A 26,276-nucleotide genomic window follows, 5' to 3' on the forward strand; every position below is an offset into this window, starting at 1 on the left:
TTGTCATGTAAGATAAAGTAGGCACAAATGTTTAATTCTGCACTTGCCTTCAGCCCAAGAGACCCATTTTCAAAATTGTATTTTGATTATACTGCACATTAACTTTAAAGTGTCTGCACGATAGAATTAGGGTTAGGTTAAATCGTGCTTCCATTAAAATATTTATATCCTAAAGCTTTTCAATGATGTTAAGCTTGCTAATTCCTGTGTAAATGACTGACAGTTTTAAAGCAGGATTTCCAAACAGGCACATTGCTGATCTGTCGCAGCTTAGGTCAATGGGGAAACTGGCAGCTTCTAAGATCATAGAATCCTAGAAATACATTTTGAAATAGTTGGAATGGTCAAACTGATCAATAGACTGTTAAGTTCTTGAAACGGCAGGCTCTGAAATCATCATATGGCACATAGCTGCTAGAAATTGTTTCTGCTGGAAACGGTCAGGAAAAGGATCTGCCTTCCCAAAAAGGTTTCTGAACTTCAGTGTGTTCTCATTCATCCTCAATCATGCTGGCCAGTTAAATGATTAAATTATCAGGATTTAGTGATTCTAAATAATTTCACTGTTTTATCAGCCTTATAATTTTAAAAATACTTCATTATGAATAAATTAAGGCTTTGGCATGAATAATACCATATCTGACCAAAATAATGGACAAGTTTTCAGCAGCTTCTAATCCTTCAAAATGTTTTATATGTATCAGGTTTTGAGGAAACCAATGCTTTCATGATGAAAACATATTTTCAATAAAATATTTAATTGAAAAATTCTGCAACAGCTCTTTTAATTATCACTGAATAAAAATAAGATAAAATGTTGTGCAGAAAACCTGAGAAAGATTGTATCATCACGTATTAGAAACACAGCAGCCTTTTTTCATACTCTGTTCATGTGTTAGTTGAAAACTGTTACCCTAAATGCTCAAAAAGATGAAAAGAGATAATTTTTAGCTGTCAGCTACATATTTAATGATGATATAGCAGATATGGTGGACATGTGCCTTTTCAAGTTTCATTGATCTATAAATCTTATATTATGCAAAGTGAAAAAGAATGCAATTATATTCTAAATGTTTTTATGGCAGAAAAATAATGAAAGTAATAGAACAATACAGCATTAAATATTTGGTAATAGCATTCACTAAAAGCCTCATTTTTCTAGAAATTCATGCTTTCCTGCCAATTTATTTAAGATATTTACATTAACTTTGCTTTATTTAACTGAGTTTAAGAGCTAGTAATGGGTATGTAAGCAATGTCATAGGAATCATATTTGAAACGCTGCAATCTTTTTTTGTCCTCTGTAAGGCTAGAAGCAGCTACTTTCGTATGTACAAATGAACCCTTAGAATATGTTTTGTGCGAGTACATCCGTAACATGCTCATGCACATTCTCTGCCCATTGTTGACCTCTCCAGGTGGGATATATTTGGAGCCATCATTGGTACTGAATGTGGGACACTGGAATCTGGCTCAGCTATGGTATTTCTCAGAGATGGAGAAAGAAAAATATGCACCCCATACATGGACACTACAGGTTATGGGAACTTAAGATTTTATTTCAGTATGGGTGAGTATATATTCCTCATGCAATACAACATGTGAAGCATGTGAGATTTAAATTGCATAGAACTAAAATATTCTTCAGAAGAGGATAGCTCTGATCTGTGACTTCCATTGGGATGTAAGACTGACCGCTGCGGGTCAGATGAGAATCCGCCCTTTTGGATGCCTACACATATGTATGAATGTGGCACATAAATAGGCCTCCCAGGAATATTCTCCCAGATGACACTGACTTGCAGATTAAAACTTTTCTGAACCAGATGGGGGACTCCGAGCGCAATAGCCCTTGGGGGCTTTTCTTCCATGGATTTATCCAGACATATTTTTGGTTAGTATAAACATTTAGCTCCAAGTTACAAGAGTTTAATATAGAAGGTGTGTCCATGTAAGATCAGTGTCTGAACTTCCTTTATAGTTAGAGGAGATTTGGTCAGTACCATTGTTGGAAAAGGACATTCATCTCACCAGCTGAGCAGCTCCCTGGATTCCACTGACTGCATGGGTTGGATCTCCATTGATATGAAGGAAGCTTTAAGCGCCTGGTTCACACATCGGTGTAGGTTCATTCTTGTTCAATCCTCAGGCAGAATTCATCACACAGGAACAAACTGTTGCCAGTTGAGTTGCCCAGGTACATCTGAGACAGCAGCATAAGGCTGGCAGGTGTAACCCAGGACCTGCGAGAGAGACAGCCTTCTGGAGTAGGAGGTTGGAGAGGCAGGGCCCCCACAGTGTCTAAAATGACCCTTGGTATGAGTGCTTAATCAACTGAACCTGCCTGTTGTGCCCACAACTCCACAGTTTAACAGTTCTTCATGTGAAGAAGCATCTTCTTTTCTTGTATCTTCTAATTTCCACAATTCCCCTTTATCCATCATTAGAAGAGATAGTCGTATCTTTGTCATCGTTACCACACCACAGAAGGTTTATAGACACCCATCATACCCTCTCACAGCCACATCCATGTAGACCCTGGTGTAAATCCATCAGAGTCAACAGAGTTGTACTCAGAGGTGAGATAGGAGTAGCACAGAAGTGGGACAGCCTTACCTGGCTGAACCCATAGCATAGTTTCTGCTCAAAAACTCTTACTATATTCATAAACATTTTTCCTCTGCTAACTTACTGGCCCAGGGTAAGATTCACACACAGTGTGCTATAGTGTGCTACCGTCTTGGAGGAGGTATAGCCTACCTGTGGTATCCCTTGTGAAAAGCACCAACATGGTGTTAGTATCATCTGTAGACCTTCTCTGCTGGGATAAAATGCAACTTCAGTCATTTACCAGGGCTAAGAAAGCAGCCAAGAGCAAACCTGGCCTGTCACTTCACCTCCCTCCCTGTTGTCTGTACAACTGCAGTAGCTCAGTGTTGCAACAGATCAAAACCACTGTGAACATGGTGGTGTCATTGAGTTCGTCTCAGTGTTTTTCCAGAACTTTTATTTTGCACATAAAGGAAATTGCATGAGGTTATTCTCTCAACACCTTGTTTAAAGGAGGTAAGGATTTTTGCTTAAAAGTAGAGGATAATAGAATAATAAGGGCGGAAGCAGAGACTAAACTTGTGACCTCCACAAGCAATGGAATCAACAAGAAAAAGCATACTTTATTTAACGAGTGGAAGACCTCATGTTTTTCTAAACTGTCGCACATCTCTGTTGTGTGAATTCCCAATAAACCACAGGAAAAAGAGGATGCTTTTTCCCAGTTCTTCCAAGCATTGTAACACCTGCAAGAGAAACAGGAAAGAAATTTGCTCAACCTTCTGAACTTAGGTGAGAAGTTGTCAGCACAGGCAGGCACAGAGAATAGTGGATTTCACTTGAAAAATGAATTCTGTACATATGTGTAAATTAAATAAATAATGGTTTAAATGTGCAGGCAAGCAGAGCATTTGAACGGACGCATGGATGTTCCTTATTACAGTATAATAACATCAAAGATGCACAACTTACCTGGTTCTCTGGACCAAGAACTGGCCACCTGTAATAAAAAAAGACAAACCAGAAAGTATTTCATTGTTTCATAAGTGCAACCTTTCAACCAAAGAAGCTTTCTCATCCTGTTTTTTATAGTTTCTTTTGAATACCTGCAGTACTCTTAGTACAGGGAAATTATGTTTCCTGTTTCAAATAGGAAAAGATATACTTTGTTTGAAAAACTTTTTTCCAGAACACCAAACCAGCGTGATGATGTCCCTCTCATAGCTGTGATGCTGAACTTAGTGCTCTCATTTGCCAGAAGAGTTGCGTTTTCAGAGGTTAAGAAGTGTTTTGGGTTCTCCTGATACAAAGTTATTTCAAATGATGCCCCATTCGAGTGTGGTTTTGTGTGATAGAATAGACTCCATCCAGCCGTTTCAGGATACAATGTAGACAGCAGAACCAGCAGCACAACAAGGTTCACAAGCAGTCTTCCTCGTTTTGGACTAAGAGCAAGTTCTCAGCCGATAGTCTGGCAGCCGAGCAGTATATAAGAAATCCTCATATAAAATGTCTCTGGCTGCATGGAATGTGAGTACTAAATAACAGTTTACTAACAAGAACACAAAAATCAGAGCATTTCTATGTAAATGGGATGTAAATCATACAGATAGAAGTACGGCTTTGGGCACAGCACTTTTTATTAAAATCGTTTTGATAAGCTGATTAAGAGAGCTACTTGAGGTTTTCATTATTGTCAACATCCTTGATCTCTGGCATGGTGTATCTGATCAAATAGTTCTTATACACTGTGTCCTTGGGGCTGGTGTTCTTTTGTTTCATCGCCTAAGTTAAATAGCATCTGGTTGTAATTATTTTCATCGTTATGGCTGCTTAATATGATTCCTCTTTCCATTAATAAGGGCTTCAATTAAGTTTTTATCCCTCAAATCTGTGTTATACAGGGGGAACTTGTGATTCTGGAGAATCCCATGAAAATGATGTCATACTTTATGCCAAGATTGAAGGCAGGAGGGAACACATACCTCTTGATACCCTGACCTATGCTGCTTACAAGGTAAATCATCTTAAACAAAGTAGGTGGATGGGATGGAAAGATCAATCTGTTTGCAAGTCATCACAACAATGCTGTATGTTGAATTCCATAGGGACAGTCAAACATGACCATCCCAAGCACATAAATCATGTGCAGATCTTTGAGTGATAGCGTGCCTTTGCACCACAGGGTCTGCAGTTATTGCTGATTATTCTATCCCTAAGCAGGACTGTGGGTTTGGCTAGTGCTGGGGTAACAGGCAAATGGGCAACAGGCACAAATCTTCAGCTGTCAGCTGAAAACTTTAGGGATAATATCTCCTCACAAACAATTACTCCTGCCTCCACTCAAGCTCCCGCTAGCCACTGCTTGGTACTCAGGAGCTGTGTCCTGAGAAGGTCAGCCATGGTGGGATCAGTGGCTGGGAGGAGAGTGACTCAGAAATGCCTGGATGTCTTTCCCATGCTTAGTGCAGGAAATATCACATTTTACACTTTTTCTTTCAATTTTAAATACAGTTTTAGAGGGTCTGCAGTGATGCGGGCATGAACTCAGCCACGGGAAGTGGTTGCTGGCAGTGTGCACAAGCAGAGTCTCCTCTGCCGATAATGCACCTCCTTCCGTCACATCCCAGTACCCTCAAGGCAGGGCAATAAGGACCTCAAGCTTTCTGTTAGAATTCCTTCCTGCCTATGGCAAGAAAGCACTTAGGCTATGTCTGTCCTCAGTAACCCAGCCCTGAGGTGTCTTTATTCTGCTGCTGTAAAAAAGACAGCAAAAATTTATATGTAATACATATACACACGTATTTATGCTAGAGATTGAACTGCAGTATGCTTATACAGTGTGTGGGAAACTTGCAGCTGATTTCAAGCACAGGTCTGTGTGCATTTTCACTGCATTCAGAGGGCAAATGTTTACAGTAAGGTTTGGCCTGAGTTTGGTTGAGTCACTTGCATTGTTTCATTGTGCATGGCTTCCCTCCTTGCCTGCTTCTGTGTGAAAGACAGGGTAGAACGTCTTAAAACTAAGGAAACTGTAATTGTAAAATAATAAAAAATTAATTGGGGAACTTGGGGAGAGATAGGATCTGGAATTACGCTGAATTCATTGTGAAGGGTTTTTTTAAACAAGCAGTTTTAAAGCTGACATCCTCTTTTGACATAATAAAGTTCTAATAGCTTTACTTTAAGACAAAGGCTAAGCTTCGTAAAGCAGTGCTTTCACTTTTTTTCAGCAATATCACATCCTCCCTACATATGCCTGTGAACTCACGCTGCTACTCCATTCTCACGTATTCAGACTAGGCATGTCATTATCCTGCGTTTGCTTCTGTGAGCTGAAAGGCTCCAGGACAAATATCATCTTCCATTACTAACAGCGCACTGACAAAATAAACCAGTATTTTTCAGAACACAGAAGTACAGCCTTTTCTGTAGTGTCTTTACATCCAAGCAATCTGATCTCACCAAGGTGATAAGCAGCTTTTGTATCCAGAGTGTTAATAGCTATGCACATAATAAAAATGTTTTTATTTGGGATCTTCTGTGGGAAAAAGTGGCTAACAAAGTTAACAAAATAAAGCAGAAAGAAAACCATATGTCTGGTTCATAACATTTGAAATTGCTTTTCTGTTTTAAGTAGTAGCTTGTGACCTTTTTAACTAGTATTTGTTTTATTTAAGCCTGATTTAATTTCTTTTAAAGGTTCCATCTTTGGTTTCTGTTGTCATTAGTCCGGAGCTGCAGACTCCTGCAACCAAGTTTTGCCTGAAGCAGAAGAGTCACCAAGGTCACAACAGGAATGTCTGGGCTGTGGATTACTTCCACGTCCTTCCAGTGCTCCCTTCCACGGTGACTCACATGATCCAGTTTTCCATCAATTTAGGTTGTGGAACTTATCAACCTGGTAACAGGTACAACCGACAAGATCTCTCTTTTGATTATCAGCTTTCTATGACATTTTTGCTTATAACATCTATACGAGTATTTGGAGTATTTGGATTTTTTTTTTCTCAGAAAGAAGGAGACAATTAATAATGAAAAATATAAGCTGTGCCAAAGTTAATGTTTCTCCTGATCTCCACAGGCCCAGATTTATATCTCTCATCTGCAATAAGGAGTCTATTAAATAGATTTCCAGGTCAAACCTTGCTTTTCTTAGTCCATTATTCTGAAATATGCTCATGATTTCGGAATGACTTTTATTTCAGTTTCTAATGGATATGAGATTTACCTCGTAATACTGTGTAAGGGGGGAAGTATAAAAGGCAGTGGCAGAAACTTGCTTGCTGAGCCCTCAGAGGCTATAGATGCCACAAGCATATCTAATTCTTGTAAGACTGGTGGTAAATGTTCTCCATCTTAATAACCATCAGTATGAGGACTACACAGAACTCTTTTGCTGGCTTCACTTCATTAGGACAATAATTTTTTTCCATGGGGTTAAGGAAGAAGGCTCCATATTTTGTAGAATCATAGACATGTTGGCTGGAATCAGCTAGTGAAACCTGCTGTTGTAGCTGGGATTATTACCACCGTAAGTCAGGTTAGCTATGGCTTTGCCTATCTGTGACTCAAAAATCTCTACAGATGGGTATTGGGTGACCTGCTAAAATGAAGAAGTGTTTCCTAACATCCAGTACGAAACTCTAAAGCCATGTCTTTATGGCCATTGCCCTTTCTACTGTGCCTGCCAGTACTGAGGAGACTTTGGCTCTGCCTCCCTTTTGTGTACCCTCTGCACCATCACAGGTTGCCATAGCTCACTCCTCCTTACCACAATGAGCAAGCCAGATCCTCAGCCCCTCCTAGCTCAGTGCTTGAGGCCACCGGCATCTTCATCATCCTCTGCTCTACCTCCCCAGTTTCTTAACTTCCCTCTTCAAAAAGGGACACAAAACCAAACTGTCCACTGTCCTTTTTTACATGCATGTGAGGCTGTGTATCCTGATGTTTTATGAGGGTTAAGTTACTTTATATTCTTCTGGAGTCAAGAGTTTAAAGTAAGAGACTGTAAATGCTTTCACATCTGTGTTCCAGGGCATCTACTTCCAACTGGAAAGAGCTGCATTAGCACTGACAGTCCTTGCTGCCATGCAGGGCAGCAGAATTCAGTGGGCAGCAAAAATCAAGGCATTGCACTTACATTTGATAGGAAGGGAAGGCAGCAATATTTTTCTACATGGAAAGTGAAAACTTTGCCCGTAAACACCCCTGGGCTGTAAACATGTTATATAAAGTCTATGTCCCAGTCTGTTATCTGATGAGAATTAGTATATATTTTGAAAGATTAATATTCTTCGTGTAAACTATTTCTGAAACGGAAGTGAGCTTCTTCATAACAAAAGAAGCACTAGATCCCCATTATCTCTCTTTGCATATCCGAAATACAGCAGCATTTCCCATCTCCTGGTCTACAGCATTATTCATAATGCTTTCATTACTTCAGATGTGGGAGACACACTGAATATATGCAGTAAATATGATCCTCCAAGGTATCAGTACAGTTGAATTGGAAATAAATTAGTCAAAACCTGCATAAACTGTTTTAATACTTACAATATCACAGTGATGGAACATTTAAATAAAGTAATATTGTCAGCAAATTATAATGAAAATATAAAGCTGTAATACAATAATTTAATTTTAAGGTGATGAATTACTACTTTTATAATGTTCCACTGACATTACTTAAAATAAAACAGAATATTACAGACTAATTATATGGAGGAAATCACAAGAGCCTTTCAGTAAAGTACTAAATCTGTAATAAATCAAGCTTTTTCTATATTTCCTTTTCTATTTTTCTTTTTCAAGGTCTTCAGAATGTGAGACATCTAAGGATTTCCTTATACTCCTAGACTGTAAACAATGGGGTATTTTAGATACGCTGTGAAACAGGGAAGGAAAAATATCCAGCAAAACCTTTTTGGAAATTGAATTTATCAATGAATTTTTGGGAAAATTTGGTTAATAACTTGTCATAGACTCAGTGAATCGTCTCATAAAGTTTTGAGTTCTGTAATGTCTGCGCAAGGATGGCTTGGTTTACTGCTAGTCTATGAAACTGGAGAGCAGCAGCCTTTTTTCAAACAAATCGGGAGTTTTCACATATAGTTATGTCACAGAATTCACAGAACATCACCACTGAGCACTGCAGGCTCTGTGAGGTGGGAGGAAGCCTCCAAAGACCACTATGGCTGGGCAGCACAGAGGCTCCTATGTCTCCCAGGGGCTCTGTGTGCTACAGAGCCTCTGTTCTTCTCCAGGTACCCCCTCCTCTGCAGTCCTCACTGTGGGCTGGCTATTTGCATTGTTCCATAGTGCTTTTCTGATCTCCATTTAGGCATGATGGGTGGAGGAGGCAGATGACTGAGGAGTCCAGTGAAGTTAATATTTGTCAGCAGTGAAAGGGAAGAGCCACCCAATGCATGAATAACTAGTAGCCTTTTACCACCTTCTGAAGAAGTAATGGTTAGCAGCTGGCAGTTATAAGTGTCCTGTGCTCACATCCTGCTGCCTAGCTCTGATTGCTTCAAGTGTTCTCCTCATTATTTTTGAAACCATTGCTAGCTGAAATACAAGACTAACATCAGCTTATTTAACAGCAGCAGCATAAACATACTAGCTAGATAGTGGCCAAACATGGACCAGGTGTTCAGACAATCCTCAATGGTTTTGAACAGTGAGATTTGTTTCATGTTTGCATTTTCAGGATTCTTTTAATGCAAAATCTGCTTCAAATTATTTCACGTCTCAGCGTCAGTTATTAGGAATAGCAGATTTGGTGTTTTCTTGGTGTTGGTACTTCTACATTCATAACTATGCCAGATATCTGAGGCTCATGGTGACTTTCTCCTTTCCTTCCTTCATTGTGTTATCAGCGTCAGCTTGGAGTTTTCAACCAACCATGGTCGCTCTTGGTCCCTGCTCCACACCGAGTGTTTGCCTGAGATATGTGCTGGACCTCACCTCCCCCACAGCACCGTCTACACCTCTGAAAATTACAGCGGGTGAGAGTGCTCTCTACAAAGCTGAGATGCAAGATTAGAGAAGTGAATTATAGGTGACAGGCGAAAGCAGCAAAGCACACAACCTCATGTCATCTTTCATTTTTCACTAGCTGAGGACAGCAAGGAAGGAGTGTTCTGGTCTCCCTGGCTGCCCACTAATGAAATTTGAAATATATGGGGCTGCTTCGGTGGTGCAATATTTTTTTTCTGATACTAAAGATAAATTACAAAAAAACCCACAAAAAGCCAGCAAACCAAACCAAACAACTGTGGGCAGCATGCTGGTAATTGCCAGCAAAGTTATGCCTTGTCAAAGCCACAGAAGTTTTCTTCTCAGTCAGAGGAGCCATCAGTCAAAGCCATATTTATATCCTCAGACATGTTCACTTGCTTGGAATACTAATACTGAGTTAGTGAAGCACATTCCCTCTGCTTCTGCAGATGGAGGCGGTTGTTAGTGTCACAAACTTATATCAACCCTTCTCTATTAAGTCTCTTCCGTACTGTTCTGACCATAAAATGAAGTGTGACATCTTGTTGTGTAGCATAAGTCCCATGACTGTATACTTCTGCATCCCAACTTCAGGGCAGTGGGTATGAGAAGAAAGAAGCCTTGCTATGACCTGGTGATGTCCCATTTCTGTACCACTTTCATAGGAACCATTGTCCCCGGTATGTGTAGGAAGTGTAGCCCCTGTGGATGATGGCCCAGGGAATGATGGCCCAGGCCACAGCAGGCCAAATCCTCATCTCACCCCAAGGGGTTTCCACCTAAGAGAGCTCAGTCATACTGAAAGGTCTAATTCGATATGCAATTTAGGAGATATCCATTGTGACAGAGAAGTCACTATTGTGAAGCAAGTCAGGGTCTTTTCTGACTTCATGCACTCATATGGGGAAAAAAATGTCTGGGTTTTATAATAATTATCATTCATATATTGTATGCAACTATCATCAGCTATGTTTCTTTTTCATTTGTATTTCCTAAAGCTTCAGTAACTTCTTTGCTTCATTTGAGCAGATTTTAGAATTAAATATTCTAACAAAGCTTTCAGAATAAGTAAACATATCTGCAAAGCATACAGTTGCTTTATGACTATCACTGTAAAATGCTAACGTTTATGTTATATGTATTTTAGGTGGAACCGTATAACTATTCCTCTTCCTAATGCTGCATTAACAAGTGACACCAGGATTCGATGGAGACAAACAGGACCAATCCTTGGAAATATGTGGGCAATTGATAATAGTTAGTATTCTTATCCATGATCATGAAACATCAGACGAATACATTATTATATGCTGCTCCAAGAAAATGCATTTTTCCACAATCACAAATCAAAGGATTTTCATTTTGCTAAATTCCTTTTCTTCTTATCTACATTTGGTAGCAGGCGTGTTTTGAAGCTAGGGGGAATTCGGCCATTTGAAAACACAATAGTTTAGCAGATTACCCTTCTTTTCTTTTCTTTTAATTGAATGCTTTCCAGGAAAATATGTTGGTGGCAAGGGCTTAATATAACATTTCCTCAGACTGCTTACTCCTAATTACATAAGTAGCTACTACACTGTTAAGGATATGTGATGCACCAGACAAAGCAACAGTTACTGCATCTGGGGCGTATTTTTCCTTCTGGACACAGAAGGCCTCTATAAAGCAATGCTGCTACAAAAACACTGACATAACTTTTACATTGTTTACAGGCACTCCAGGGGAAAGTACCATCTGTTTCAGGGAACTGTTCTTTTAGGAAAAGGGAAGTAGTGCCAACTGCAGAGGATAACTGGGGCCAGTCTTAAAAGTAAATACTTCTACATCACAAAAAAAAAGCTTCTTAGGAACACAGCACAAAGTAGACACAATGTATGAAACACAGAACGAAACATGATAGAAAATGCTAATAAACAGGTTCAAACAGGGGAATTTTACATTGGGTATAAAGTAGTTCTTTACTGTAAGGATGGTGAGGCACTGGAATAGGTTGCCCAAGGAAGCTGTGAATGCTCCATCCACGGCTGTGTTCAAGGCCAGGTTGGAAGAAGCCTTGGGTGAGATGGTATAGTGTGAGGTGTCCCTGCCTGTGGGAGGGGGTTGGAACTAGATCATCTTAAGGTCCTTTCCAACCCTAGCTGTTCTATGATTCTGTGAGAAGGTGCAAATTTTTTAGCTTGCTCATTAGCCTTAAATGATCTGGGACAAAGTAGACTACATCCAGAATTCGTTTTGCTAAACGTGTGAAGTATGTAATGTAAAGATTTACCATGGTATACAATAGCCCATTAAATTCTTTAGTGATTCCCAAATATGGGGACTGGGAATGGTAAATAGTTACATTTTGCAAAGTTCTTAGAATAGATTAATACCTGATTTTGAAAAGAAAATCCTTGAAGCTGATAAGGGAATATCTCAAAAATATATGAAAACTATTCTCTTAATCATATTAACGCGCAGTAGCATCATCTTAACATTGTGGATAGAGTATTAATGCTTGTCTTTAGAGATGATAATACACATCAAAAAGAAAGTAAAATGAAGGGAAAACTAATGTGTATAAACATAAGAAGATGTCTGTAAATATCTGCAAAGATGATATGCTACCTAACAAAATGCAAACCTGTGTTGGACTCATGTGTTGGAGACACTTTTTGGAGATGCTCATAGATGTTCACAGAAACAAGAACAAGATGAAATCAACCTAAGAATCTAAATTCTTTACAACAAAACAAAACAGGATTTTGAATATCAGTGGACAATTCCTATATCTGCACTACCTTTGCTTGTAGAATGAAATAGAATTCCATCAAAGAATCCTGCATGCTGCAGGATTTTTACCAACCATCTGTCTAAAAAGTGCCTGCTCTGAAATTTGTTTGGGTGTAGAACCGTGATATGGGAATCCAGTGTCAAAGATGATCATGTTTCTGAAGTTTTGCAGGCCTCCTTTGTTAGAAACTAGGGAAACTGAAGCTTTACACTGTATTATAGGGAGACTTCCAAATATTGGCAAGCTACTCAAATTCTTGAAAAGAGGAAAATATTCAAGGATTCAGCACTCTGACTTTTAGCTTCACAACTGTTTCTTATGCGAATTAAGTTTTAAACGAAATCTGGAAGCTGGCCATCTTTTAGAAACACTGGAAACCTGCCAATTTCCATAAAGCTTTTTTCATTTTGAATGACATCATTACATCTTTAACCCTTCTACTTTTACCACCCCCTCAAAAAGACCTCAAAAGACACAAGTAAATCAAACAGAACAGAATTTTTGCACTCTGAGAAGTGAGAAAATCTAGAAATCGCATGAAAACTGATGGAGACTTAGTTACAGGGAGTAGCTAACGGGAATTTCGTGTGCATCTGCCAGGGAGTATTGACACACTGCTATGATGGGCAGCATCATAAAATGAGGAGAGGGAATAAGTACTGCTTATTATAGATGATCTCAAATTGGTGGCTATTTGGATGACATTCCAAAAGTCACAGAGCAAGCGGATAACTCCAAGTAATCAGCATTATTTAGCAGAAAAGATGACACTATTCGTGGTTGAGGCCTGTTTATTATGTTGTATTGACAGAACATTGCCAGCAAGGTATCGTTTTGGGCTGCACCCAGGTTAATGCATTTGGTCTATACCAAGATTAATGTTTCCTTATAGCAGTGCTAGGAGATGTAGATTATACTGAGATTTGCTTATCTTCCTGTCCTTAATATTTTTCACAAAATATCAACACAGTCAGTTAGGAGTCATTGGAAGAAGATGGAGTAAAGAGTAAAACAAGTCTGGAGTATATCTGAGCACATGAAATTTGGAATTTTATTCCATTTGAAAGAATGAGTGAAAGTGTATGTTATTTAATTGTTACTTAAAGCATATCAGGGGCAGTTCTAATTCCAGGAAGTCCAGGGAAGTTGGGTTAGATCTCTGAAATAAGATGAAGAAAAGGAAAGGCAAGAAAATGGTCAATGCGTAGCAAACCATCTGATCTCATTCACAGTCTTAGAAAACTCAGGTACATTGATTGAAACATCCCCAGTGTCTCATGCCACAGGTAGATGTTACTCATTAAATAACAAATTATCCCTGGCTATCCTTGACAGTCAAATGCATTTAATCCTTTTGTAGACCTCTTCCAGCTAGTATGCTTAAGATAAATATGGTATCTGTATGATCAGATCTGTGATCTGATGAATACTTTCTTGTGTATCTTATTCTGTTTATCATGTAACATAACCCTTCATTTAACTGATTTCTTTTCTCTGCAGTTTATATTGGTCCATCTTGCCTCAAATTCTGCTCAGGGCGAGGACAGTGTACTAGAAATGGCTGCAAGTAAGAGTTATAATTCAGTACTTGTATTTAATTTCTGTCACATTATTCGCTTGATGATCTGAAAGTTGAAGTGATTTTCATTTCATTCTTTGCTTTTTGAGATGACTAAATGTAAAACTAGGCTAGCCCTCAGAATGCATAAAGCTCATTGGAGAGCTAAAGATCAATCTTTTTAAACAGTAGCATAATTAATATTCTTTAAATAATGTTCTTTCAGGAGAGAGTCTAGCTTCCAATTCACCTTAAAATGTGCTCCATAGCACACTGAAATGTCAGTGATCCATGCTTTATACTGGTTTTAAAGGTGATTTGGCACCATATGACTTTAATACTGAATGATGGGAAAGAATCACAATTTTCATAGTTCTAATGTTCTGTAACCTGACAGACCTCAAGGAGAGAAGGTCAGCACTCCACTTTTTTCTGGAAGTCGGGCTTGTTGAAAGGGTTCCACCCTAAAAAGTAGAGTTACTTACTCAAAACTAGTAAGCACATTCAAAGTACTGGTGCAACTATTTTTAGGTATTAATAAGAGCGTGACACAAGGGGAATGCTGTTCTGTTACTCAGTTCCTTGTAATCACATCTGACATGCTACAGATAAAAGCAAATTAATCATTTTACATATGAACAGCTGTAAATTATGTCAGGAATATTCTTGTTCCAAAACTGAATACAAATATTTCTGTGTTGTGTGTTATATGTAGATTGGTAGGGTGTTCATAACTAGGATTTTTTTTTTAGATTGGAAAAGTAAGTACTATCTAAAAGGAAGTCATTGGCCATACAATACCAAACTACAGTCTAAAGAGGCTCTTGGTCGTTATATATGAGAAGAATTTTTTTGGCATCTTCAGTTCATGGGCAACTGCATCCACTGTGTTGTTTGCCAACAGGTTGGTTAACTACAGGAGAAGATGGGTCATTAACCCCACTGTTCAATCTTCCTCACCCTCAGGTGCGACCCCGGCTTTTCAGGGCCAGCATGTGAGATGGCATCGCAGACCTTCCCTGTGTTCATCTCAGAGAGTTTTGCCAGCTCCCGCCTCTCCTCCTACCACAGCTTTTACTCCATCCGAGGGGCTGAGGTCAGCTTCGGCTGTGGGGTCCTGGCCAGTGGCAAGGCCCTGGTCTTCAACAAGGATGGGAGGCGCCAGCTCATCACCTCCTTCCTTGACAGCTCCCAGTCCAGGTGAGAGAGAAAGAGCAGTGCTGTGAGGCAAAGAAATTTGGGAACCCTTCCCCTTCCAGCTACGGCCTTGTGTACTGTTGAGCCAATTGTATTAGCAGGAAGGAAAGTTTTTTAAATACTCCTAGTTCTGTATTTCGGTGCTGATTTCATAGTCTTGCCTTTTGTCCTCCTGCTCTATAAACAACAGAGCCCAAAACAGACTGGAGGGAAGTTATTGTACAGCTCGGATGGAAAATATGAAATGTTAATATGAAACCTGAGTGTCAAAGCCAAGTGCTAATTAATTATTTATAAGGTTGTGTTTGTTTGACAGCTTGTGGCAGCTGATTAGATCCATTCACTATCTCTCCCTCCCCTTCGGTGCCTAATAAATAATTAAATGCTGTAATGATTGGCATTTTTTAACTATATGTGCCACACTGCATTACTTGACAGTAAAAACAAATTGCACGTATGAAACCCCATAACTAATATTTATCAAAATTTGTCTAGATTGGGAAGATCTGAAAACAATTTGGTTAGAGAAACAACAAACCAAAACACTATGCAAATGGTACCTTATAAATATATGTGTAATTCTGATCCAGGTTCCTGCAGTTCACACTACGCCTGGGCAGCAAGTCAGTGCTGAGTACCTGCAAAGCACCTGACCAGCCTGGGGAAGGAGTGCTGCTGCACTACTCCTATGACAACGGGATTACCTGGAAACTCCTGGAACACTATTCTTACCTCAACTACCACGAGCCAAGGTATATGCATAAATACTATGAGGAGCGTTATCTACACGCAGTTAATGCTGGTAGTGGTAGTCACTACGATGTGGACAGTAAGTACATCTGCCCACATGGTGCAGGAGTGAGTAAGGAACTTCTAAGGAACACTGAACATTACCGCTTTTCCTTAAAAATTCTCAGCTGTTCTGGGCATTTCCCATTTTTGCCTGCTTCTGTAAAAACGAAATCATGGATTTAACAGCATTCGAGTCACAAGTGATGCGATGTAACAAGCTGAGGCAGTGCAGGGTGAGGGGTAGAAATGTACTTGTGGGAAATAAGGACATGTCTCTTCCTATGGAAGCAGCCACTTGTAAAGAAAAATTAGCATAAATTATTTGTAGCTTTGAAGCCATAGATACCTTCACTACACCATCCTCTGGGATTAGGAGTTTGCAGGCAGTGCAGGACAGCAGAGACAAAATCTGACCGTGAGGATCTCTCCAGGTCAGCAGGGAAATTGAGCCTGCTCCCATTAGGAAGGGGATTACATGACTTTATGCCTGTGGGTTGGACTCCGTGCCCAGGAAGACCTGCTGGTGGCTGTGCCTGGGAATTGTACAAATCACAAGGCAGCTGAATCAAAAGCTGATTTTACCCAGCAGCACCTATGTTTGGCATCAGATTAGAGAGGAATGTATCTGATGTATTTTGAGAAGAAGGTATTCTTTACTGTAACATTTGTAAGACCATCCACCAGTTTTACTAAAGCAATGTAAAATCGGGAGTCCCCATGACCATACCTGTACCACAAGCCCAGAACAGCCTGGGCTGGCTCTGCACAGACCCACTCAAATCTGGAAGCATCCACCTTTTACAGGGTGCTGCAGCAGAGCTAATAAATCCCACTGAAAGGAGATGCTCTGTAAAGGGGCACATGACAGGCAGAGCCACCAGTGGTATTGTGGGTCCCATCCCAGCAGGTCAGTTCCTGCCCTAGAGCTGTTTTGCACTGGGTATTGCCCTGAACCTTCTTCTCTACCCCTCTACCCAGCTCCAGCATAATGCCTGAGTTAGCCGTAGGGGTTATCCCATATAGCTTGCAAGTCACTTGAATGACATGTAACTTTCATTATTTATATTTATTGAGATCAGATCAGCACATTTAAAAAATAAATATTACATTTCCTCATGTCATTAATAACTCAGTACAGAATTACAATATACAAAATGTGATCAAGAATATCCTTAATGAAGGAAAATGAAGAAAATTTAATGAAGAAATCTTTTCTAATGGAAAAAAACCCTTGAAATATTAAATATATTTCCCAGGAGCTATAAGAAATACTCAAAAATCTGAGAAGAATGACCATATTTGGTAGAAGTATATTGCATGTAGACTTTAATTTCTGAAGTTTTAAATGTTTCCAAAGGAATGATCCCATGAACTTGCACACTCATAAGCCTTCTTCAAAATTTCCTTTCCAGTCCTTTATTATAGTCACATATATATTTTATATGACCCTGTTTCTAATTCTTGGTTTCAAGATTACAGCTGTAGGAATTATATTTCCCTAAAGGTTTTTAATATATAGCACTATGAAATTTTTATAATAGAAAGGAAAATACACATTTTGGTGACTGATTTTAATGAAGTTTAAGATATAAATGTAGTAAATTATATTGATGCCAAAGACTTCTTTTGCTTTTTGAGATTAAGTATGAAGCACAGTTTCTGTTGTTCTGACTCGGCACAACATACGTAGGTTAGAAAGGTTTTGCCATGGGGTATGTATAGCCCACTCTGGGTAGATAGAAGAATGACAGACACACAAACCTGAAGATAATACTGGCAATAATTATGATGAAAACATGAAGAAAGCTTCACCTTTTCATATTATGTTGTCTGAAAATATCAGCATTTTTGGTAACATAGATGGACTGCCACAAAGTTTGGCAATCAATCTGTATCCAGAAATCTAATTAATCTTCAGTCATACAAAAAATAATTACACATTTAATGTTCTGCTGAAAAGGTGCATTTAATCTGCTAACATTTGACAGCTGCATTTTTCTTCTGAGCAGAACAGCGGTGGCTTTTCAACATTAGGTATGCGCATAGCTTGAAAGAATGAGATCAGAGCAAAGGTCTCCCAGCTGGTTTTTAAGAAATCTAATGGTAGCTGGTAATGTTAGTAGGAACACTTTTCTTCTCTGCAGCAGAAAAGTCATTAGCAAGAATCCCCCTCCCTCTCCATCTATCTCCAACAAATCAAAGCCAGACAGGAGAAGCTGTTACAACTGGAGATGTAGTCGGGTTCTGCATACTAACGTATGTGCCATATACGCTGGTTTACACCAACATTTTTAAATTGTGTTTGCTTAATCCCCTGGGATGAGAAATGTATTTTAACACGTGCTAAATATTTTAACATCTGATAGGTGTGTCAGTGATGTGTGTCATGATTTAGGATTTTCTGTAAATTACTGTCAGTGAGAATTAGTATCCATGTGGGTGAGCTTATGAGAGTTGAGAGTGAAAGGGAAGATGCAGACATCAGAGACAGCCACCAGCAGAGAAATATGCCCAGGGTTAAAACAGAGCATTAGCTCACACAAGTGCCAAGTGCTTCACAGTGTACACTACAAACAGTGCTCCTCCTAGCCAGGCTTTCCTCAGGTTTGCCCTCCTGAACCATCAAAGACAAAATCTATCAATTCCTTTTAGCATCTGTAGCAATATAGTGTCATTTGTGCCTTAAAAAAAAAATATGACTGAAAAAGCCATAGAGTTGCTATTTATTAGGGAACCCTTGGTAAAAAGGAAGCCTGTGTAGTTTATTAACATGCTAGAGAGCAATGGGGCTTGGTTTTTCTCTTAGGGGGATATGAAGTGGTCAAGCATATTTATTTGAGTGTTAAAAGAAATGTATTGGCCATACATATAGTGTGTGCACTGCTGGTCCCTTGCCACAAGGACACAGCAGCGATTACCTCTGGCTGTCCCTCAACACTGCTCTCTCCAACCTACAACTGGCAGAAAGCAACTCTTAGAAATGCCAGCCAGGAGGTTTTGAGCACTTCCCATCTGTTTAGCCAAGCCGTTCGATTTTTTGATTGCTAATGCGTTAACGTCATCTTCTTTAAAATCAGTGTGACATTAACAACGCTATTATAAATGTACTTTTTAAAAGGACAGTTTAGCAAGTCATTTTTAAGACCGGTTTTGCACTGAGAGCACTGTAGGCACAAGACAGCTTCATATGCACAGAACAAAACATTACAAGAGGCAGCTTAGAAAGCCTTAAATCTGGAAAAAACTTGGTGCTAAAGTATAAAATGTTTCCACTTTACCTGATTTGTCATTTTATTCACATTTCCCCTAAGAGAGAAAGAAAAATGTCAGCTACATGATGAGCTTGCTTAAAAACCCTTTTGCCAGCAAGTAATTGTACACCAATGGAGACAAATGTCTCTGTTGCCAGCCTGTTTCACAGCTTACATGCCTTGTGTGGGGCGCCATGGCCCTGGTGATTTATGGAACTTTCAAGAAGGTGTCTTTGCTGTGGCAATTAATGCATGCTCCCTGCTGCTGTGTGCAATAATTGCTCCTGGAAATTAGATATTACTCTTAATTTTCTTTGCAGTTTGTCAATTATAGGTTCGTTGACATAGCTGCCATGACAAATCAGGTGACCCTGCATACCAGGAGAAGCACCTGGACTCACCTCCAGTTGCATCTCTGTGCAACTACAGGATAAAAAAAAGACTGCACACAATTACACTGACAAGACAAATCTTTTCCACTTGAATGTGGCACTTTGCAGGGGTGGGTTCTTCTAGGATATGGAAACACAGGCATGGCATCAGTACTGTGCAGAAATAAGGACAGATGTTAAGAAGATGCATGTCTTCAGATCAGGATAAAATCCACTGAGTCTGGGAAGATGGAGCTGGAACTCTAGGTCCTTGTCAGCTGAACATCCCTTTGCCAGTCTAATCCACTGAGCTTCGAATGGAGGGCATTCAGGTTTCTCCTGGGAAGCAAGAGCACCTTTAAATTTACAGAGAGCTCCACAGTAGCAACAAAATTTACAGATGTGGTGGAAACACTTTTTGTGCCTTTTGCACACAGCTATCTTTCAACACATTGACTATCAAGAGAACTAATGATTCCCCTGTCACTGATAGAAGTTATACCAGTAGATATAATGATAAGGTATTTGTGGGATGAATTTCACCCTTGATTTTTAGGGTCAGTTAGAAAAAAATAACCATAAAATACATCCCCATGGGATTATTACAAACAGACAAACTTAAAATAATAACTTTGTTTTGTTTTCCAGGATAATTTCAGTGGAGCTTCCTGAAGATGCCAGACAGGTTGGGATTCAGTTCAGATGGTGGCAACCATATCACTCTTCCCAAGGTGAAGATGTGTGGGCTATTGATGAAATCATCATGACGTCTGTGCTTTTCAATAGCATCAGTCTGGACTTCACCAACCTAGTTGAAGTCACACAGTCTCTGGGATTCTACCTGGGAAATGTCCAGCCTTACTGCGGGCACGACTGGACTCTTTGGTGAGAAACACATGTTCATTTGCATTCTACTTCCATTTTCTTAATCTATTCATCCTGCTAAGAACCAAGTGATTTCTGCAAATGAGTCTTTCTGGCAGCTATTCAGAGTAATTTTGTCTCATCCTCACATTATGGACAAAAATACAGTTGTTAATCTAATTGTAATTATCAGTGAGCTTATACACCCCATTGCACAGAGATTTATGTTTGATGGGAACCTTGAATGTAGCATTCTTTACCCACAAAATAATTAAATATCCTATTAGAAACAATTTAGAAAACTTTCATAATCTTCAGTTAGAATCCTGTCAGGTTAATATGGGTATGCAGGTTATGACATAATCTGTTAAGTGCAGACTTTTATTATTTTGTAAGTCATGTTCAGATCTGTTTACATGGCCATTAGATTGCAATCCAAACAGGAAAGGCAGCAGAATGTTGGTAGAATGTTAGTCATTTGTAGTTATTTTGTCTGGTATTATATCCATTTAGTCATTTTCACTGCGATCAGCATTATGACAGTGCAATTATGTCTAAAATGTGCCGTGTATTTAGAAACAAAGACAAGAAAATATCACCTGTCCCTAAGCAAGAAAAGCCAAGAAAAGAAGAAGAAGCGAATAACAAGAAAAAGACAATTCTGTCTGGATTGTGTAAAAATAAGCTTCTTCTGTAAAACTTTAACGTGCTTCACAAAACTGAAATTCTGGAATACATAAGTGTGACATTTGGAATTAATACAAGGGAAGCTAGATTTAATCTCCATGTTTTGATTAAAACCAAATAACTGTTTCATGCTAGTCTGATCAACATATAAACCCACTATGGCTTTAATTGGCACAGATATATTTATATGGAGAAAGTACAATCACAGTAATTATAGAAATCCTTAAGGAAATACAAATAATTTTAGCATCCCCATGGACACTCTGAGAAGCACTGTTGGAATTTTATTAAAAAGAATCTCTGAGCAACCTGATTTGACTTTCTGATGGTCTGTTAAACTAAAAGGAGTTGGCTTAGCAGTAGGAACAACACCAAACGTGTTCTAGCGGTGATAATGAGGCAGTAGAAGCACCATTAACCACTTTAATAAGGACAAGGAAGGTACTAGCTGCTCATTAAAATTAAAGAACATGTTAGAGCTCAAACTGTTTGCATCTTCTTCATCAAAGAGTTGGAATGAAAGCCCCTTAATGACATTGTTTTCACTCTCTTGTTTGACTAGTTTGTCATGGGGAGGGTGGTTATTTAAGATAGCAGAAGTTTCCCTGTTTTCCTCATATTACTCTAAATCAGAATCAAAATAACAAACTACAGCTGAATTCTCTGTCACATATATTGGCTAGGATATTTAGTGCTCAGTCATAGTGGGGATGTTGAACTTTCCATGCATTCAATAAAGAATCAAAGCCTTTGCAGCATTTCATAGAATCATAGAATGGTTAGGGTTGGAAAAGATCTTTAGATCATCCAGTTCCAACCCCTCTGCCATGGGCAGGGACACCTTACCCTAGACCATGTTGCCGAAGGTTCTGTCCAACCTGGCCTTGAATACTGCCAGGGATAGAGCATTTCCATACTGTTTATGTATCAGTATTTTTCATTATCACTGGAAGACATGAACTCTATCCTTCACTGACCTTGTTTCTCTCAAGGGAAATTTTTTAACTTACGCAAGGTCTGTACAAATGACTGCTAGTTAAATTAATTATTGTTGGCTTTTCCCAGCTGTGAGTCCATTTGGTTCTCATTTTCTAACTCATGACTTTCTATGAGTGGAGTTTGCAGTAGCATTGACACCATCCTCTTGAGAAAAGTCTCACAACTGCTTTTTCATTAGTAGGACTATTGGAAATAGCTATAAATCATTTTACAAGGTGTCATCCCTAGGCCCATTTTCACTGAAATGCCTTCTAATTGCCTATAAGGCCTCCGTTTCTGCCTCAAAGTCTGTAAATCTGAAACATTTACCCTTGAAATAGAGGAACACGGAGGAGGGGGGTTTTTATTTTTGTTGAAGAGGGAGGTTGTTCTTTTCAATACCTGGCCTCATTTAGAAAGAAGGGGTTTGTTGATATACATATGTTTCCAGCAGAGGTGATTTTTGAGTATTTTATAATGGTCTATACCTAGAACAGGCACTTTATTTGATTGTAATTGTCAACATTTGTTTTCAGTTTGGTTCTTAGACTTTATTACAGCAAGTGCATTGAGTATAGAGAAAAGGCTCCAGACCATTTTTAAAATTAAGTGTACATTTATTCATCACTTCTCCAAAATGCTGATACACAAGCAGGGTTTTGACCCAAATGTCTCTTGAGTGTTACAATTTACAGCCACTTGCTGAAATGCATTTAAGAATTTGGAAGGATGCTATAAATTTTTCTTATTTTTTCTTGTTTCTTTTTTTTTTTTTTTTTTTTTTTTGCTATTCATCTAGACACAAATAAAATAGCATTATATAAATAAAATATCTTCAGTCAGATTACTACATTATTATTTAAATCAATGTAATGGACAATAGAGTCTCTCACTGTTTCTGGAGCAGCCTGGGAGAAGACTGTAAATCTGGCTCATAACAAACTATCTTTATGTAGCAATGTAACACAGTTGCCCTAAATCAGCTTGATAGTTTACCTGTGCTTATAAAAATGTATTTTCTTTTAGATGATCACTCTGTAACATGCAGAAAGTTTCTCTCAGGTAATCAATTAAAATATAATAATATATTTAGGAATTATTTAGCAAAGTAGGTATCATGTAATGTTAAAAGACATAAACATTTCCTGCCTTTGATGGAAAAAAAGCTGCGACTGGCATGAGCATTTAGCCATCACATCAATATTTTCGGTCAATGCAGGTATACAAAACCAGCATCCATGTGGCTTTTCAGTATTCCTGAAAGTACTGGCCTTGAAAACATGGTAATTCTGGGGATCCCAGAGCAGTTTGGAGCAGTGCAGACTGGCTGACATTGGCTGTGATATCATTCCCAGAAGTACCAATTAGTTGGCAGTGCTTGGAGGGAGAGCGATTGTTCTGAGGGCACCTATGGGTATTGTGTTCCTGAGACTCCACAGGTCTAATTATATATGTGCTAGAAACAAACACCTACATATTTATACAAAAATGTAGCCTCTGCATTTTCATTTCTGATTTTTTTTTAATTAACTATTGTTACGCCAGGGACATTACTCCCCTTTTACAAAATCCAGAAACTTACTCCAGCTACGTGACTCCCAGAACAAAGAAAACATTTAGTATTCCAGGAGAAGAGCATACACCTAACCACACACACAGACAGGAGAGCTGGAGAGCAAAGAAGTAGCAAGTAACATGGAGCCCCCACCTTTAATGCTACCCTTGTTCAGCTGGAGGTAATTTGTGGATGATAAAGGACTTTGTGAACCCATAATGTGATTTCCTCCTCTTAAAAAAGCTTCTTACAGAGCATCACAAATTATCTTCACCTCATCGCTAGCTTCCTTTTTCACATTTCTTTACTATCCTCTCCATAGAGCAGTTTTAATTTTAAAACAATGCTTACTTAGTGTATTGTGTACGATATCCAGTGGCTAAGTTACTAAATGAAAATGAATACTAAACTTAGAAGTGTTTTAATCATGACCTGAATGCCACCAATAAAAAAAAAGATTGCGTTTTAAGATTTTTTTTTCCAGTTTTGCACCAGTAACATTAAATAGAGGGATTTTTTGTGGAGACGAAGATAAAATGGAGCATTTAATTCTTTGCACCTATGCTGAGTACCTGCCCTTCACTTGTCTTCCATCACTTTGGGGAAGACAGCTTCCAGGCAGATGCTTCATCAGACTGTTTGGTTACAACTCCTTTATTCTTTTCAGATGAGCTTTAGGTAACTGTGATGTGTTGTGCCCATGTGCAATGCCAAATCACTTTCCAAAGCGTCTCTATGTATAACTTTCTGCAGATGACACTGCACACAGCTGACTGATACCTGAAGAGCCTGGTTGTACTGGCACAGATTTCCCAAGAGGGCTTCTGTAAAACTTTGATTTCCCACATCAGCCATGAAATTTCAAGCTGCATTGTAGAAATTAAAACTATGTGAGACCAAGTCAGCTTTAATGTTTAAATTTACAGGGTTTTGTCATTTTGAAAACTACTAGATAAAGTTTGGAAGAAAAATAAATTCAGGCATTATCCAAACCAATTATTCTGAGGTGCAGTCAGTTCTAAGAACGAAGCCACAAACCATAGGTTGCCACCTGGACTGCCAATGTGTCCACATTATATCCTCTACTCAACTTAAAATCATCCTTGCCATTGAGAAGAAGAACACTGACTGAAAGAGCAAACAGCTGAGATACAGTTTTCCAAGTTAACTTACTGCCTTCTGGTCCAGTTGTCCATGACAGTGCCCCAGAAGTGAAGAGAATGTCCGTCCGCCATCGGATAATGGTGCTGCTCAGTGTAGACTGGGTAGTTTGATATAGTGTCATGAGCTGGATCGTCCTTTAGGAAATGAAGTCACAGACAGCAAGGTCAGTGGGTAAAAAGGAGGCTAGATCTTAACTTGTGCCAAGTAACAGCAATTCAATAGTGACAAAACTAGTATTAGCTTTCAGTAATTCCTCTAAAGCTTTAAGGTAGAATGTTAACATTTAGGGCTCAATTGCTCTGTCTGGAAAGGACACTACAGAAAACAGTGTGGGTCAGTGAATTAATTTTAAAGAGTGTCAAGTAACACTGACTTGTATTCCTAGTCTTTGCACTGACTTCATTATGACCTTGAATTTTACAGGCATAGAAGTTAATATGTTTTATTGTATGGTATTGAAAGATCAGGATTTCTTATTTAAGATGATGAATTAAGTTACATCTCATTTAAGATGTAACTTACTTGATCATCATTCTCTTCATCAGCAGTGTACTGAGTGTAGCTTTTTATCTTTGCATGATGATTTGCGGTGATTTTCTTTAAAAATATGCAATCTCTATCCGAAGATGTTCAAATTAAGAGTAGTCTTAGAAAATGTAGCTGAAAGGACTACATTACTTTGGAAGACACTAATTAAACATCTCAAATAAAGGAGAAGGAGGCAATCCTCATTCTACATGAACTTTCTTAAAACCTTCTGTTTTGAAAGCTAGTGCACAGGTTTCAACATTTAAGTTGTTATTATTTCCTCCTTATACCTCTCTTGCATCTGTTTTTGGTTTTGTTTGTATTTTTTAACTTTTGAATGTTGCATAGAAGAAAAACCTCCACTTACATTAAAACAACCTTGTGATTTCGAACTACATGTTACCATATATGGGATAGCTGGGTACCTTGTATCATGTATGAGGCTTGGTGACATTGCTACTGGCAAAATTATCTTCTCCAATCCACTGGATAATTTAACTCTTATATTAGCAAATCCTGCACAAAAGAAGCTGAGAATAGGTGATACTAATTCTGAAACACAGTCAAAAGTCAGTGAACGCATTGCATATAGGATCACTTGAAAATCAATGGAATGAAAACTCTAAATAATAGGAATACTTTAAACTAAAAGCAGTGTATCTTTGCTGTCCACTGTTTGAATGAAATTGCAGCTGTTCCTATGACATGACCTTAGGCAATGCACACTCCTGGGGAATGAACTTTCTTTATGTTGTTTTTTCTGTATGTTATCCTTTGCTTGATCCTAAGTTGATCCGTGATACAAAGAACATATAGTAAGAACTAACAGAATAATTCAGTGTTTCACACTCTGGGGTACAACAGGGTCTTCCTGGTAATGTGCAGTTCCAACAGAAAGAGGCTTCTGTGCATGATCTCATACCATGTGCCAATCCACAGAACAAAGAAAGAAGCATTGCTGTATTTAACACAGAATCATTCAGAATGTTGCCTTCTGATTTAGTTT

General features: G+C 38.7%; 1 protein-coding gene across 2 annotated transcripts in view; it reads left to right on the forward strand.

Moving 5' to 3' along the window:
- The window catches only part of RELN (reelin), a 289,653-nt gene that overhangs the window by 178,447 nt on the left and 84,930 nt on the right, over positions 1-26,276 (forward strand). For both annotated transcript variants that reach the window (XM_065666462.1, XM_065666471.1), the window contains exons 12-20: positions 1,419-1,570; positions 4,455-4,567; positions 6,253-6,461; positions 9,432-9,560; positions 10,700-10,809; positions 13,826-13,892; positions 14,850-15,083; positions 15,671-15,832; positions 20,143-20,379. In XM_065666462.1, coding sequence (XP_065522534.1) covers positions 1,419-1,570; positions 4,455-4,567; positions 6,253-6,461; positions 9,432-9,560; positions 10,700-10,809; positions 13,826-13,892; positions 14,850-15,083; positions 15,671-15,832; positions 20,143-20,379 — 1,413 coding nt within the window. The remainder of the gene's footprint in view (positions 1-1,418; positions 1,571-4,454; positions 4,568-6,252; positions 6,462-9,431; positions 9,561-10,699; positions 10,810-13,825; positions 13,893-14,849; positions 15,084-15,670; positions 15,833-20,142; positions 20,380-26,276) is intronic.

The sequence above is a fragment of the Lathamus discolor genome, chromosome 1 (genome assembly GCF_037157495.1).
Source record: "Lathamus discolor isolate bLatDis1 chromosome 1, bLatDis1.hap1, whole genome shotgun sequence".
Classification (NCBI taxonomy): Eukaryota; Metazoa; Chordata; class Aves; order Psittaciformes; family Psittacidae; genus Lathamus; species Lathamus discolor.